This window comes from Salvelinus sp. IW2-2015, linkage group LG9 (genome assembly GCF_002910315.2).
Source record: "Salvelinus sp. IW2-2015 linkage group LG9, ASM291031v2, whole genome shotgun sequence".
Taxonomy (NCBI): domain Eukaryota; kingdom Metazoa; phylum Chordata; class Actinopteri; order Salmoniformes; family Salmonidae; genus Salvelinus; species Salvelinus sp. IW2-2015.
In genome coordinates this window covers 23,252,817-23,268,909 of record NC_036849.1, presented here as the reverse complement: position 1 = coordinate 23,268,909, position 16,093 = coordinate 23,252,817, and the positions used below count along the sequence as shown (strand labels likewise).

General features: G+C 46.0%; 2 protein-coding genes across 2 annotated transcripts in view; one reads left to right on the top strand and one right to left on the bottom strand.

The window, feature by feature from the left end:
- LOC111968840 (AT-rich interactive domain-containing protein 1B-like) overlaps positions 1-16,093 on the bottom strand; it is a 355,396-nt gene that overhangs the window by 81,175 nt on the left and 258,128 nt on the right. Inside the window, 2 exon segments of the mRNA XM_023994739.2 lie at positions 7,084-7,281; positions 10,274-10,360. Coding sequence (XP_023850507.2) covers positions 7,084-7,281; positions 10,274-10,360 — 285 coding nt within the window.
- LOC111968845 (kelch repeat and BTB domain-containing protein 11) overlaps positions 1-16,093 on the top strand; it is a 340,328-nt gene that overhangs the window by 212,315 nt on the left and 111,920 nt on the right. The gene's annotated exons all lie outside the window — the stretch shown is intronic.

Genomic DNA, 16,093 nt, shown 5'->3' with positions numbered 1-16,093 from the left:
CAAACTGTTCCTGGATGGTTGGGAGAAGTTGCTCTCGGAGGATGTGTTGGTACCATTCTTTATTCATGGCTGTGTTCTTAGGCAAAATTGTGAGTGAGCCCACTCCCTTGGCTGAGAAGCAACCCACACATGAATGGTCTCAGGATGCTTTACTGTTGGCATGACACAGGACTGATGGTAACGCTCACCTTGTCTTCTCCGGACAAGCTTTTATCCGGATGCCCCAAACAATCGGAAAGGGGATTCATCAGAGAAAATGACTTTACCCCAGTCCTCAACAGTCCAATCCCTGTACCTTTTGCAGAATATCAGTCTGTCCCTGATGTTTTTCCTGGAGAGAAGTGGCTTCTTTGCTGCCCTTCTTGACACCAGGCAATCCTCAAAGTCTTCACCTCACTGTGCGTGCAGATTCACTCACACCTGCCTGCTGCCATTCCTGAGCAAGCTTTGTACTGGTGGTGCCCCGATCCCGCAGCTGAATCAACTTTAGAGACGGTCCTGGCGCTTGCTGGACTTCTCTGGGCGCCCTGAAGCCTTCTTCACAACAATTGAACCCTCCTTGAAGTTCTTGATGATCCGATAAATGGTTGATTTAGGTGCAATCTTACTGGCAGCAATATCCTTGCCTGTGAAGCCCTTTTGTGCATAGCAATGATGACGGCACAATGTTTCCTTGCAGGAACCATGATTGACAGAGGAAGAACAATGATTCCAAGCACCACCCTCCTTTTAAAGCTTTCCAGTCTGTTATTCGAACTCAATCAGCATGACAGAGTGATCTCCAACCTTGTCCTCGTCAACACCTGTGTTAACGAGAAGAATCACTGACATGATGTCAGCCTGTGAACCGAGTGCGTGGCAAACAATGCCTTTTCCAGCATGATGGAGCACCTTGCCATAAGGCAAAAGTGATAACTAAGTGGCTCGGGGAACAAAATATCAATGTTTTGTATGCATGGCCAGGAAACTCCCCAGACCTTAATCCCAGTGGTCAATCCTCAAGAGGCGGATGGACAAACAAAAACCCACAAATTCTGACAAACTCCAAGCATTGATTATGCAAGAATGGGCTGCCATCAGTCAGGATGTGGCCCAAAAGTTAATTGACAGCATGCCAGGGTGGATTGCAGAGGTCTTGAAAAAGAAGGGTCAAGACTGCAAATATTGACTCTTTGCATCAACTTCATGTAATTGTCAATAAAAGCCTTTGACACTTATGAAATGCTTGTAATTATACTTCAGTATTCCATAGTAACATCTGACAAGAATATCTAAAGACACTGAAGCAGCAAACTTCGTGAAAATTAATATTTGTGTCATTCTCAAAACGTTTGGCCACGACTGTACAGTGTAGACATTGTTAATGCCGTCATCCAGCCAGGATCCGCCAGCCAGCCAGGATCCGCCAGCCAGCCAGGATCCGCCAGCCAGCCAGGATCCGCCATCCAGTCCGGAGCTGCCCCTTATCCTGGTGCTGCCCCTTAGTCTGGTGCTGCCCCTTAGTCCGGTGCTGCCCCTTAGTCCGGTGCTGCCCCTTAGTCCGGTGCTGCCCCTTAGTCCGGTGCTGCCCCTTAGTCCGGTGGGGTTAATTTGGAGGGTGGCCATTTGGAGGAGGCTACGAGAGCGGGTAGGGACTATGGTGGGGTGGGGACCATGACCAGCGCCAGAGCCGCCACCGTGGACAGACGCCCACCCAGACCCTCCCCTAGACTTTATGCTGGTGCGTCCGGGGTTATGTCACGTTCCTGACCTATTGTTCCTTTTTCTGTTATTTATTTAGTTGGTCAGGGCGTGAGTTGGGGTGGGTTGTCTTTGTGTGTTTTTGTTTAGTCTAGGGGTGTTGTATGTGTATGGGGTAGAGAAGAGTGAGGTTGTCTAGTTATGTCTATGGCTGCCTAGATTGGGTCTCAATCAGAGACAGCTGTCATTCATTGTCTCTGATTGGGAGCCATATTTAAGGCAGCCATAGGCAGTAGGCTTTTGTGGGTAGTTGTCTATGTTGAACGTTTGTTGCTTGTCTGTGCACTTACGTTATTTAGCTTCACGGTCGTTTGTTGTTTTGTTAGTTTGTATATAGCGTTCGTTTTGTGTTTTCTCTCTCTTCTCAATAAAAGAAGATGTATTTTGCACACGCTGCGCCTTGGTCCAATCTCTGTCAAGAAGACGATCGTGACAGTAAATGACTATTGTAGCTGGAAACGGCAGATTTTTTATGGAATATCTACATAGGCGTACAGAGGCCCATTTTCAGCAACCATCACTACTGTGTTCCAATGGCACATTGTATTAGCTAATCCAAGTTTATAATTTTTAAAGGCTAATTGATCATTAGAAAGCCCTTTTGAAATTATGTTAGCACAGCTGAAAACTGTTGGCCTGATTAAAGAAGCAACAAAACTGACCTTCTTTAGACTAGTTGAGTATCTGGAGCATCAGCATTTGTGGGTTCGATTACAGGTAAAAAATTGCCAGAAACAAAGAACTTTCTTCTGAAACTCGTCAGTCTATTCTTGTTAAGAGAAATGAAGGCTATTCCATGCGAGAATTTTTCAAGAAACTGAAGATCTCGTACAACGCTGCGTACTACTTACTCCCTTCACAGAACAGCGCAAACTGACTCTAACCAGAATAGAAAGAGTGGGAGGCCCTGGTGCGCAACTGAGCAAGAGGACAAGTACATTAGAGTGTCTAGTTTGAGAAACAGACGCCTCACAAGTCCTCAACTGGCAGCTTCAATATAAAGTACCCGCAAAACACTAGTATCAACGTCAATAGTGAAGAGGCAACTCTGGGATGCTGGCCTTCTAGGCAGAGTTGCAAAGAAAAAGACTGGACAATAAAAATAAAAGATTAAGATAGGCAAAAGAACACAGACACTGGAACTCTGGCCCCTCAAGGGTGCGTGCTCAGTCCCCTGCGGTACTCCCTGTTCACTCATGACTGCACGGCCAGGCACGACTCCAACACCATCATTAAGTTTGCCGATGACACAACAGTGGTAGGCCTGATCACGAGACAGCCTATAGGGAGGAGGTCAGAGACCTGGCCGTGTGGTGCCAGGACAACAACCTCTCCCTCAATGTGATCAAGACAAAGGAGATGATTGTGGATTACAGGAAAAAGAGGACTGAGAACGCCCACATTCTCATCGACGGGGCTGTAGTGGAGCAGGTTGAGAGCTTCAAGATCCGTGGTGTCCACATCACCAACAAACTAACATGGTCCAAGCACACCATGGGTCCTCAGATCCTCAAAAGGTTCTACAGCTGCACCATCCTGACTGGTATGGCAACTGCTCTGCCTCTGACTGTAATAATTTTTTTAAATTAACTAGGCAAGTCAGTTAAGAACACAGTCTTATTTACAATGACAGCCTACCCAGCCAAACCCAGTCAGCATTGGGCACTGCCCTATATGACTCCAAATCACAGCTGGATGTGATGCAACCTGGATTCAAACCAGGTACTGCAGTGATGCCTCTTGCACTGAGATGCAGTGTCTTAGACCACTGCACCACTCAGGACCTCTATACCAGGTAGTGTCAGAGGAGGGCCCTAAAAATTGTCAAAGACTCCAGCCACCCTAGTCATAGACTGTTCTCTCTGCTACCGCACAGCAAGTGGCACCAGAGCGCCAAGTCTAGGTCCAACAGCTTTTACCCCCAAGCCATAAGACTCCTGAACATCTAATCAAATGGCTACCCAGACTATTATGGCATTTGCCCCCCCCCCCCCCCCCTTTTTTACCACCGCTGCTTACTCTTCTGTTGTTATCATTTATGCTAGTCACTTTAATTAACTCATCGTACATATACCTCAACTACTGGTACCCCCCACACATTGACTCTTGTACCGTACCCCATTATATTAATTAGTCTTCCTACTAATTGTTATTTTAACTAGCTGCTCTTTAATACTGTTAACTTTTATATTTCTCATTTCATATGATAATCCATCCTTTTTGAATACTGGGCTTCGATGTTGGTTAGGGGCTCGTAAGTAAGTATTTCACTGTTGTAATTTTCGGGCAAAGTGCACTAGGAAAATTAAGATTTGATTTGTTTTTCAAAAAGTTCACTCAGAAAAAACTTTATTTTATCTCAAAGTGATTCAGGACTATCATTAAAAACAGGTTAACTGCCACCAACATTAGAGCAATTATACAGAAAGCCCTTGCTGAATAAGCCAATCAAAATCACTGATTGAGAAACAGTCATGATGAACTTCATATCTGACACGGACATGGTGTTCGTGAAGCAAGGGAACATACAAGGAATACAGTGAACCAAGGATTGTTTGTAGTTCAAATCCCAGAGAGGTCATTTTGGAATAAATATAATAATTTTTAGTGAAAATGTAATCATTTCACTATGTAAATCATCTTGGTGTCAAAAATGTAAGTAGTGCCAAAAATTACTATGTTAAAAGCACTGTGTTCGTAGGAGTATCTCTAACACTTAGCCATTACAGACAAAGAACTATGAATGAATCAGTGGATTCACCAACCAGGAACACTACCAAAGTTGTGGTGTGTAATGACTGTTTTACATTTTTGAGTGAGATTCGTTTCTTTGCGGGACCATCAGGCGACATTCCTGATAACTGTATTACAAAATGTTCCTGCAATTGTTCCATTGAAACATGTCTAGGACATTGAATTCTGAGAACTTGGTAACCATGTTCTGTGGGTAAAGTTCTATTTGACTATTAGGAATGGGTTCTCTTGGAAAACATTCCTTGCACATCACAATAACAGCATTAGTTTTAATGACCTAATCAGATTAAAGAGAACTGTTCTCTAAAGTTGTGGGAACATTTTGTTATTAGCTGGGTGATTTTGGCAGGCAGATTTCCCTGTGCTGAAGCTTGTAGTTTGTAATATCCATTTTCCCTGATAAATTAGAGAGAATGCTGTAGCCTTTAAGTTACACAATGGAGGACATGTAGACCTTTTCATGTTTTCTCTTAGCCAGTTAGTTACAAAAGCTACAACCGCTTGCCAGATGTGTGAATGTGAGGGCGGAGTTTATAGTTGTAGCTGATGAGAGAGAGAGAGAGAGAGAGAGCAGAGAGAGAGAGAGAGAGAGAGAGAATGAGAGAGAGAGAGAGAGAGAGAGAGAGAGAAGGAGAGAGAGAGAGAGAGATAGAAAGAGAAGAGGAGGAGGAGTGCAGGAAACGAGAGCAATCTATGCGTGGATAAAGCACGACGATTAGCATACACACTGATGTGTGTTCAGTTGTTCACAGCCTGAGGCTTGGATCTTCTAGCAGTGCCAAGACTGGCCAAGAAAAACAGAGTGCAGGGATCAGGAACTTGGAGTGCGTTTCCATGTTGGTTTAATGGGCTAGTAATTTTGTGGCGCGGGGGGAGACGGGAAGCAGATGGAGCCGTCATTAAAAACAATGAGCAGCAGCTGCCTGGCCTGTTCACCTCGGCCCAGGCCCCAGCCAAGACAGACCAGCCTGAACAGACCAGCCTGGACAAAAACCTTTCAAAACCAGAGCTCAGAGACCACCCCGCACCCCCGCCGTAAGTACACTCCAACCGCCTGGGGGCTCCATGGACCCACAACCACCTGGGGGCTCCATGGACCCACTCCAACACATGTTCCTCAGGAGGGGACTGTGTGTTGTGTGTTGAGTGTATGTGTGAGAGAGGGAGAAGAGAGAAAGACAGTGAGAAAAGGTGTGTGTATGTTCATGTGTGCGTGCGTGTATGTGTGTGTATGGAGGCGGAGGATTTGGCTTGTTCTCCCTGTCACAGGCAAGAATACCCCTCCTGTCAGCTGTGCAGCGTTTCATGCTCATCTGACTCCAGACTTTTTATAATACTGTTCTGCTCTGCCTCAGCCACTGGCTGTCATCCCAGCTAAGTCACATTAGCAGATAAGAGTGGGTGGAGAGACACCAAATACCATATGCATTAGAGATATTAATCAACATGAACTAATGGGAAGGTCTCAACAATATTAGAAAAACACACACATGAATGGTGCTTTCCTCACGACGACACATTAAAACACACATTACTAATACTCCAATGTTTCCTTTGGTGCACATCCAGGGGAACGAAACACAAGAGCGGATGCAAACATATGGGATTGACTGCTGCTTTCCAAAGCCGTGTTCCAGAACACTCAACACTAAAAGCCAGCTTAATTGCAAAGATCTATTCTGACAATTTTTCCCACGAGTGCTGAAATGGACTGGGATGTTTAGAATACTTTTTGACTGGGGAACATGTAGCCAGCATATATGACAGGTTACTAGCTTAAAATAGACATAATTCACACTACAATTTACAATGTACAGTAAAATAGAGTGACCACAGACTATGGCTTTTTATTCAAAGCGTTCTCTGATTTTATTTGATCCTGGGGTGAAAATACTACTGCACGAATACTGCAAATCGGGTTTGATTGAACTGCACCCTCAGATTAGCAGCGTCCTCTCTATTGTTCCCCACTACTCTACCACAGGTAAAAACAACATTGGTTTTAATGATATTAATGGGCAGTTGAAACTGTCCAACCCTTTTTTGAGGGCAATTTAAAAACACTGACCCCAGTAATGGGATTGAACGTCATCATCATTGTGCGCAGAAAACATGTTTTATCAGCCCGGTCCACCACCTCAATCTGCCTTAAATCCTATAATGAAATAGGCAGGAGTAGGGTCTAGATTTCAAGTCCTTCATGAATATTCTGACAAAGCCTTGGCTCTAATTCCATAGTGAGAGAGGGGGGAGAGAAGGGTGAGAGAGAGAGAGAGCGAGAGAGCGAGATGAAGGGGTGTCTGCCACAAGAGAGGGGAAACCAGCTCAACACTATCGTTTCCTCAAAATACTATGTAGACAGTTGCACATCATAATTTTCTCTCAAATACCAATCTTATGAGAGAATAAAATATGGCGGCCAAGTAGTGCTGGTACAACATGGAAATACTAATGCCATTCCTCAGCAGGTGGATCCATTCAGATAACTGCTTACTAATGAGCCATGACCTGTTCATACTCTGTACAGCAGAGTTACTAACTAACTAAACGTAGATCAGTATAATGGAACAACCGACGTAGTGTTCCTACCTTGGGGTCCATACTGGTTTGCCTGGGATCCCTGGGGTCCATAGGGGCCACTGGAGCCACCATGGGGGTAGGGCCCCATCCCTGGGTACATCTGTCCCCCAGGACCAGGAGAGGGGTGAGGGGACATGGAGGGCCCCGATTGAGGTGCTGGTGCAAACTGGGAGCCAGACGGGTTTCTCTGCATGTTGGACATAAAGCCTGGAACACACAGAGAGAGAGAGGAGAGAGAACTGTAAACACACTGTGCTAATGATTTCTGCTGCCTATGCATATACACACACACACACACACACGCAGGTAAATATCCACTCTTTATGCAGGAGATTAACCCATCTGCTCCCTCCTAACCTCCCTCTAATGCTGCTACTGAAAACCAGACAAACATGATGGTTGTCTCCTTTGAAGGACGAACACGGATGTTCGGTTGTACAGGGGTGATTCTGACAATACTATAATCCTCTATCATGTCTTCAGGTCCTGTTATTCAAAGATAGACATCAGATTGCTAGAATGGCAAGCTGGCAGTGCATTATGTGTAAGTAAGGCCATATGTTCTTATACACTGTATTTAGACAGGACTGGGCGACATGGAGGCCGGGGGGGATCAACTAATGCAGACACACACACATACACAAAATCGACTGCGCTTTCTGCTTTTGTGTGTGTATGTGTGTGTGATGTGTGTGTGTGTATACATGTGTGCAGAAAATGCACATACACTGCACTTGGGGGAATAAAACAGTGATTTAACCATGACTGCTGTGTAATTCTAAGCTGTTCCGAACCATGAGCTCTCAATTCATGAAAAAGGCTCTCAGCTCGGCTTCCCTCCACCATTCAAATTGACATTTGAAGGGATCCTCACAGGGCTTCACTGCAACCCATTTCATTACAGTCTAGACCTGAGAGTGAAGCCAGAGAAAAGGTCTCCAATCTGCCTCGAATGGTAAAGGTCGCTGGCGCTGCAGCCAATCAGAAGAGATAGAGGCCTTCTCTCTAATATTCTGGATTGCCTTTAAATGGATCGGCTGTGCTGTGCTGTGCTGGGCTCGACGCACGCACGCACGCACGCACGCACGCACGCACGCACACACACACACACACACACACACACACACACAACACACACACACACACACACAACACACACACACACACACACACACACACACACACACTCTTTAGTGAGCGGGTTGTTAAGCAGGCCAGAGATGGAAACAACATTTGTCTCTCTCCATGTCGGCATATTCTGATGAGAGAGCAAGAGAGCGTGAGGAGGGCGTAGAAGGGAAGAGAGGGAGGGAGGAGGAGCGCTGAAATGTCTTGGGCTGTTGAACATGGGTTTAACGGGAGAACATTATTGTAATGTTTAACTTCCATTATCGTAAAGGATTCTGAAAACACTGTAATACTGCATTCTAAATTGCCTGGAAATGATGAGAGAGGCACATTGTGCAAGCAGTTGCTAAAAGCAAATAACGCATTCAAGGATTTTTTCCCTCAACCCTCCCTCCCTCCCCAGCCAAGCAGGCAGGCAGCGAATTCAGAGAGGCAGGCTGGCAGAGAAAGTAGAGGCTTCTTAGCTGACAACAACAACATACAGAGGGGATAGACAGAGAGCGGAGGAGAAAAGGACCATTCAGTGGGATTTATGGAAATAGATAGATGCTCTTAGGAAGCAGGCACTGAACCATGGGAATTAATCACATATTCTAAACATATTAGTTAACCACTGTGCTTGCTGGATCACATGGAGCAGAGCATTACATTTATTAAATGTTATGTTTTATGTAAAATAAGTGTAACAGCTTTGCATTGCTCCCTCCTCTCTCTCTCTCTCTCTCTCTACTCTCTCTCTCTCTCTCTCTCTCTCTCTCTTCTCTCTCTCTCTCTCTCTCTTCTCTCTCTCTCTCTCTCTCTCTCTCTCTCTCTCTCTCTCTCTCTCTCTCTCAGATGTTAACTGGTCTTGGTGAGCTGTAGAGGAGCATGACTACTCATCATCCTGTTTTTAAACAACCTACAGGGACAAGGTTCGTTTTACACTGAGTAGTTCTATGTAGTAATCACTAAGACTGAATGTGATTTGCCCCATTTAAGAGATGAACTTTTCCCTGAACTCATACAACTCATGGCCGTAGTAAAAAATGGTCATGGAAGCCTTAATCAGCGACACATTCATTGTACGTAATACACAGTATATCTCGTCAGCCTCTGCTATCACAGCAATAACTAACGCTGCATATGAGAAATAATCACCTCTGCAAGTCGTAAGGGATCACTTTAAAGACTCCATACCTCATTAGAACATAGGGTTTACTGATGCCAGATCATTAACAGTTAAGGTTTAACCACTGTTTCCATGACCTGAGCTGACCACTAATCCAGTAATAAATGCACCTCTCACCAGCCCCTCCCTGGAACCTGCTGGTCGGTGTTTGTTCCGGTACCTACTGAGGAATCAGCCCATAATTGGATCAGAACATGCATGGTGGGAACGGGAGGGCAATGGAACTGTGTAGAATATACTTTAAGCCTGACATGACCCCCTCTAAGGAGTGTGTGTGTGTGTGTGTGTGTTGTGTGGTGTGTGTGTGTGTGTGTGTGTGTGTGTGTGTGTGTGTGTGTGTGTGTGTGTGTTGTGTGTGTGTGTGTACACCTCCCAGTACACAATGCCAACCCCTGTAACTGGTAATAGCCCAGGTATAGAACGCCCTGTACCTCTGGACATGATGTCACATCCTGCTTTGTCCACAGTGGGAAATAATGGCAGCATTACTGAGAAGGAGGCTAATGCCTTCCACACACACACACACACACACACCACACACACACCCACACACACACCACACACCACACACACACACACACACACACACACCACACACACACACACACACACACACACACACACAACACACACACACCACACACACACACACACACACACACACGCTGAGAAGCTTAACTGTTACTAGCTGTCCCCAGGCCCATCCCCTACGGCTCCACTCAGCCCAGATCTACAGCTTTGCTCAACACACAGGTGGGCATTAATCTGCAAATTACCACACAATACCCAAGAACACTAACACATACTAGCAAGCACACACACACATACGTATGTACGCACCCACACACACACACACGCATGCACACACACACACGTACACACTTACTTAGTGGTCAGACTTACCCCTTTCCTGAGGCATGGGGGACTGGGACAAGGGGGGGTGGGGAACATCCAACATGTTGCCAGGAGTCTGGGGGGCCATCTGGGAACCTGTGGTAAACAGAGGAGGACCGAATACAGTGAGCCCCATACTATCAGCACAGAAAGAGGGGACATATTTTATGGTAACACCACTCAGTAAAAAGGCAGAAAGTACAGCTGCTGTACCGTGCATTGTCATTTGTGATATTTACTCATAAAAAGGTTTTGTCTGAAAGGGATTTATCTTTCTTCCACAAAGCCAAAGGTGAGACGACATTATTCACCCAAAATATTTATAAAAAAACGTTTTATTGGTACAATAGAGCAATTCAAAGGTTAAGGATACTTCTTATGTCTAGTTCTATTCCCTTCTTTCCACTTGTCATCCTTATCTGACGTTATTCAATGAAAAGCTTTTTCCGAGCGTTACAAAAAGATAACAGACAGACCCTCATAGCATAGCAGTGTGTGTGTGTGTGCCTGGCAATGTCTTATAGTACAGTGCAATATAAAACAAGTCATCACTGTGTGGATCTCTTACGGTACAAGTGTAATCAGAAGTCATCCTTAACAGAAAAAAGCCATTGAGTTTTATTGATTGGTTGATGCTCTTCTTGTACAGTGGGACATCCTCTACAGACCAGCGGGGCTGATTAGGGCAATGGCAGATGGAAGTGTGTGGATCAGTGGAGGCTGCTGAGGGGAGGATGGCTCATAATAATGGCTGCAAACAGAATGAAATCCATGTGTTTTAATGTATTTGATACCATTCCACTAATTCTGCTCCAGACATTACCACAAGCCCGTCCTCCCCAATTAAGGTGTCACCAACCTCCTGTGATGTGGATTGATTTAACCCACAGGAAGGTAAAACTGGTAAATTAGCCCACACCGTCCTCTGCTTCATTATACATTAGGGTTACAACACTCAAGGTGGGTAAACCAATGGAGAAAGAGCAACATTTTCAAAAGTATACAACTCTTAGGTAAGTATATTTACATGAACCAAACAAACGGTACACTGTCTTCCATCCTGAAGCAGTATATAGAGATTCCACTGTTCTCTGTTCTTCTCTGTGTGTGTGGTGAGACAGAGATAGAGAGATAGAGAGAGAGAGAGAGAGAGAGAGAGAGAGAGAGAGCACTAGATGAGCTGGTTGTCATGTAGAGCAGTAATACATGACTAGCAGTGGCACACACTCCACGTAAACAAACCCAATTAAGTCAACATAATTGCTTTGCATAAACTGAATAAACAATATTTCCATCCACCAACTCGCCCACCCACTCACACTAACACTCACATACACAGAGAAACATACACACACATTAACGTTATAACACAAACACACATACACACCACCAGAGTGGCTCCAGCGGCAAAGCTTGGAAGAGAGAATATTCTATTAGTGAGTGTGTCACCCTGTTCCCAGGAGGAGAGGAGACAGGGCTGAAATCTCACTGCAGCGCTAACACTAAAATAACATCAGAATAACACACCGTTCTGCTCAGCCTCCACCACACCAAGAGCTGGGAGCCTCAGAAGACCAGCCAGAGGAAAACGTGTAGGATATAAGAGGGGGGGCATAAAGAGTCTTGTCCCCTGTCCTCAGAGGGCTGATGGGGGAAGACGGTGGAAGAGTAGGGTGGCCAGGCTCCAGCCCTAATGTGGCTAACCACATTGGGCACACGTTTCCAGAAGGGGGCTTTGGCTGTTGCACCGGTGGCACTTGAGCGTCGTTTACAGCCCCAGTGAACCTTGACGAAGCCCCCTCAGCAAGCTCACCCTTCCCCTCATACCCATCTCCTCTCCCAGCCAGGGGGCTTTGTGTGTGTGTGAGGGATGTTGGCTGGGGAGGGGGCGTGCCAAGCACCAGGCAAGGGCTACAATTGTCACATCATGTTTGAGTGGGTGGCAGTGTGGTGTGTGTGAGTCTGTAGGAGGACAGTGGTGGTGAGGGCATGCATACTGAGCAGCCCTCTCCACATCACCATGTAGATGAAGATCACAAGAGATTAATAGAGAGAGCAAGAGAAAGGAGGGGGAGGACAACACCGATGGAGAAAAAGGAGGAGAAGAGGTGAGAGGAGGAGGTGCGGAGAGTATAGTAGGGAAATTTGAAAATGTGAGGAATAGTGAGGAAGAGGAGAGAAAGAAGAAGTGAGCAGGAGCATTGGAATTCACTACCAGAAATAACTTCCTCTCCTCTGTTTTCCTCTCCTCCTCCATTCTCTCTTCTCCTCAAAAATGTTAATGAGCTCCATTGAATAATTAGCTGTGGATAAAACAAACAGACAGTCCAGAAGGCCTGGCAGCACGTTTAAGACTGAGTCTGATTAATAATGCAACAATCAGGAGGCTTTTTCCTCCTCCACCTACCTGAGCTCAGCGCTGCCTTCTCTGCTGCAGAGAGAAGCAGGTTTAAATGTCAGCAGGCTGTACCTTAATCCCACATCCCTCTGCCTCTCCAACACAGCATCTTTATTACCAATGACTGGCAACATTAGGGTGTTTGTTCACGTCTGCTAGAGCTAACCCAAAGTGACTAGAGCATGTGGAGGGTATCTTGAAAGATGTGACTGTTGGAGTCTTCTCACCACTGGAGTAATTCTGTATTTGTACTGGAGCTAGGTATGGAATACGTGTTGGGGGTTGGGGGGTGAAGGAAGTCCCACAGGTGCTCCAGAACACAATTAACATTTCTGTCAATCAGGCACAGCACAACGGCTGGCTTGCTCTCCCTCTCCCTCTGCTCTCTCAAACACCACAGTGAGCAATTTTCACCTCCACTATAGCCCTCACTGAGGATCTAGCTGTTACTCAAAGACCAGGAGCATCCACAAGATCACATACACACACACGGAAACAGACACGATGTAAATGAAAAGCCTTAATGAAGTTTATGGATGAAATAAAGAGTATGGGTATGCTGTATTAAGTCACTACTGAAGCTAGAGAGGAAATGACTGCTTGTTTGAAATCCAGCCGCTACTTTAGAAGAAGAGCAAGAACAGTCAGATATGCTGAGTGAGAGCATGGTTCATGACAAAAATAAAATCATTGTAATCTCCATTTTAAAACTTTTAACAAGTCCAGTCATTCCAACTGTTCCCCCGATACAAAGTAAGAGTCCATAAATAATGGAGTTCATATGTTTTGAGATAATACTAGCGTCAAAACCTCAAAAACGTTCAACTATTCCTCTGCTAGGATTGTAAGGGCAATGCAAGATGCTTTGAAGACAGGGGTTTCATCTCAAATGCCACTGAAGAGTTGAAAGACGTACAGACTACTGCTGGACATAGTCCTCTCATAGTCCTCTCTGTTTTTCAGGGTTGGTAATATTACGCCTCTGAGTGCGCGGCGCATCCCATGCAGATTCACCGTCAGCTTGGTCCCACTGAGAAAATAAAAGCACTTTAATTGATGATGAAAGGGAGGGACACAGACAGTTGGATGAGCAGAAGCCATTCTGAGTAAGTTCATTAATAGCACTGAGTGCTACTGGACTGACAGGAGAATAAGGCGAAGGGCAGCATTTCAGGTTGGTGGAATACCCACCTTGCTGGCTAGGACACACACACACACACACACACACACACACACACACACACACACACACACACACACACACACACACACACACACACACACACACACACACACACACACACACACACACACACACACACACACAACACACACACACACACACACACACCACACACACACACACACACACACACACACAGGCAAGGTAACGCTAGTGTGTCTTTGGGGCCGGGCCGTAAGCTGTAAACATAGATCTCAATGAACAGGGTCAAGGATTTTCCAGCCTGGGGATACCAGCTAGCGTGACTTACCCTGTAGGGGACAGGGGAATGTGCTGGGGCGGAGAAATACTCTCCCATGGACCTCATTACCAAGCTAACTCTGAGCTGGCTGAGTTGGGCTACGCTGAGCTGGGGAAGGTACGGCAAGGAGAGGAAAGTGCAGCTTTAGCTAAAAGAGAGGGGGGGGGGGGGACACAATGCCAGAGCAGCCAGTCAGATACTTGGCTGCCTGCTGCAGGAACATAATTGCGCACACTGCTCCAGGTCCCACTCATCCAGTCAGCCCAGCGCAGAATGGGATTTCACTAAAAAGACGACACAGCAAGCTAGCATTTCGATTCTCCTTTCAACAGGTAGGCTATCCAGCGGGCTGCTGTCAGATTTCACTTTGGACTGTACCAACCATCAGGAGACCAAGCGCTCCAAGACCAGGGGGGTGTGGAGAAAGGGAGGGAGAGAAAAGAAAGGAGGGGGGAAGATAGAAGAATGTGAAGGACAGGAAAATACGGGGATTCAGTGGAAGGTGTGTCCCAGTCCTGTGCTGCCTCACAGAGAGGGACAGAGGGACAGAGGCAGTGTTCCACGGAAACAGCCACTGAGGGACTGGTCCGACTGGAACTACCACTGGAAAGGGAGAGGGGATACCTAGTCAGTTGTACAACTTAATGCATTCAACTGAAATGTGTCTTCCACATTTAACCCAACCCCTCTGAAGTACTCTCACTAACGCTGCACCTCACTGTGAGTTCCCCAACTAAAACACAGTCCTTTGGGCTAACTTTCACATCTAATACCCCTAGTAAATCTGTAGTGTAACGTTTTGCGATTGTATTTTTGTTTTTTTCCTTGGAGCATTTACTGTATCAGAATAGCAATACGCCTCTGGTATTACTGATTGAGCCAACATGGATGCCCAGTTGCATCTCCCATTGGTTCAATTATGACCCTTAACTTGATCTTTCCAGACCTCACAGAACCCAGTCTGTCAACATCTTCATTACTATAATACACCTATGCTAAACCTTATGATTAACAATAATGTGAATGGCTCAGAGGTGGTGTACCCAATGCCAGACAGGTCTGCACTGTTCCTCCTCTCTCTCCCTCTCTCTCCCTCCATCCGTAGACGCCCTCTCGCCCCGTGACTCGCCCTGACCTTTCGGCGCTCCTCTAGCCCTGGAAGCACTTCAAGCGGGCGCAGATAAACGGCTTACTCTCCAAGCGCTCGCCAGAAAGCTTCAATCACGTCTTTTACAGAAAAAAGAGAGGAGGAGGAGGACTGTGGGAGGAGAGGGATGAGGGGGCCGTGGCAATGCTAAATGGACCTTGATGGACCTTGGAGGAGAATGAGAGAAAGGGAGACAAGCGTTTGTTGTGATTTTCTACGACAGGCAGCTCAAGCAGTGTTGTGCCATCAGGGAGTGAGGATGTGGTCTGAGTCCATTAGTAGCAGTACTAGAATGAGTGGATCTACTCCAGCCCTCATAGAAGACCACACACACACACAGGCAGGCACAGACAGGCACAGACAACCAGGGTCATGCCTACAACAAAAATGAATACAATACAAATCATCATACTACTATATTCCCTATGTAGTGCAGCCCACTGTTTCTTGGTACTACAGCCTAAAAGGTCAAAGGGCAGTCTCATCAGTTGGTCCTGAGGACCGATACATACATGGTAACATCTCCATGGTGATCAGAACTAACAGCTTGTGACAGCATGGAGAAAGGTCATGTCGCCCTAAGACGGTAAGTCAATGGGTTGGACACACTGTCTGTCAAGCATCAAAGCTAATAGAATCAAAGAGAGAGAGAGGGATCACTAGAATCAGAGAGAGAGAGAGGGGATGAGGGATCACTAGAATCAAAGAGAGGGGATGAGGGAGCACTAGAATCAAAGAGAGAGAGAGGGGATGAGGGATCACTAGAATCAACGAGAGGGGATGAGGGATCACTAAAATCA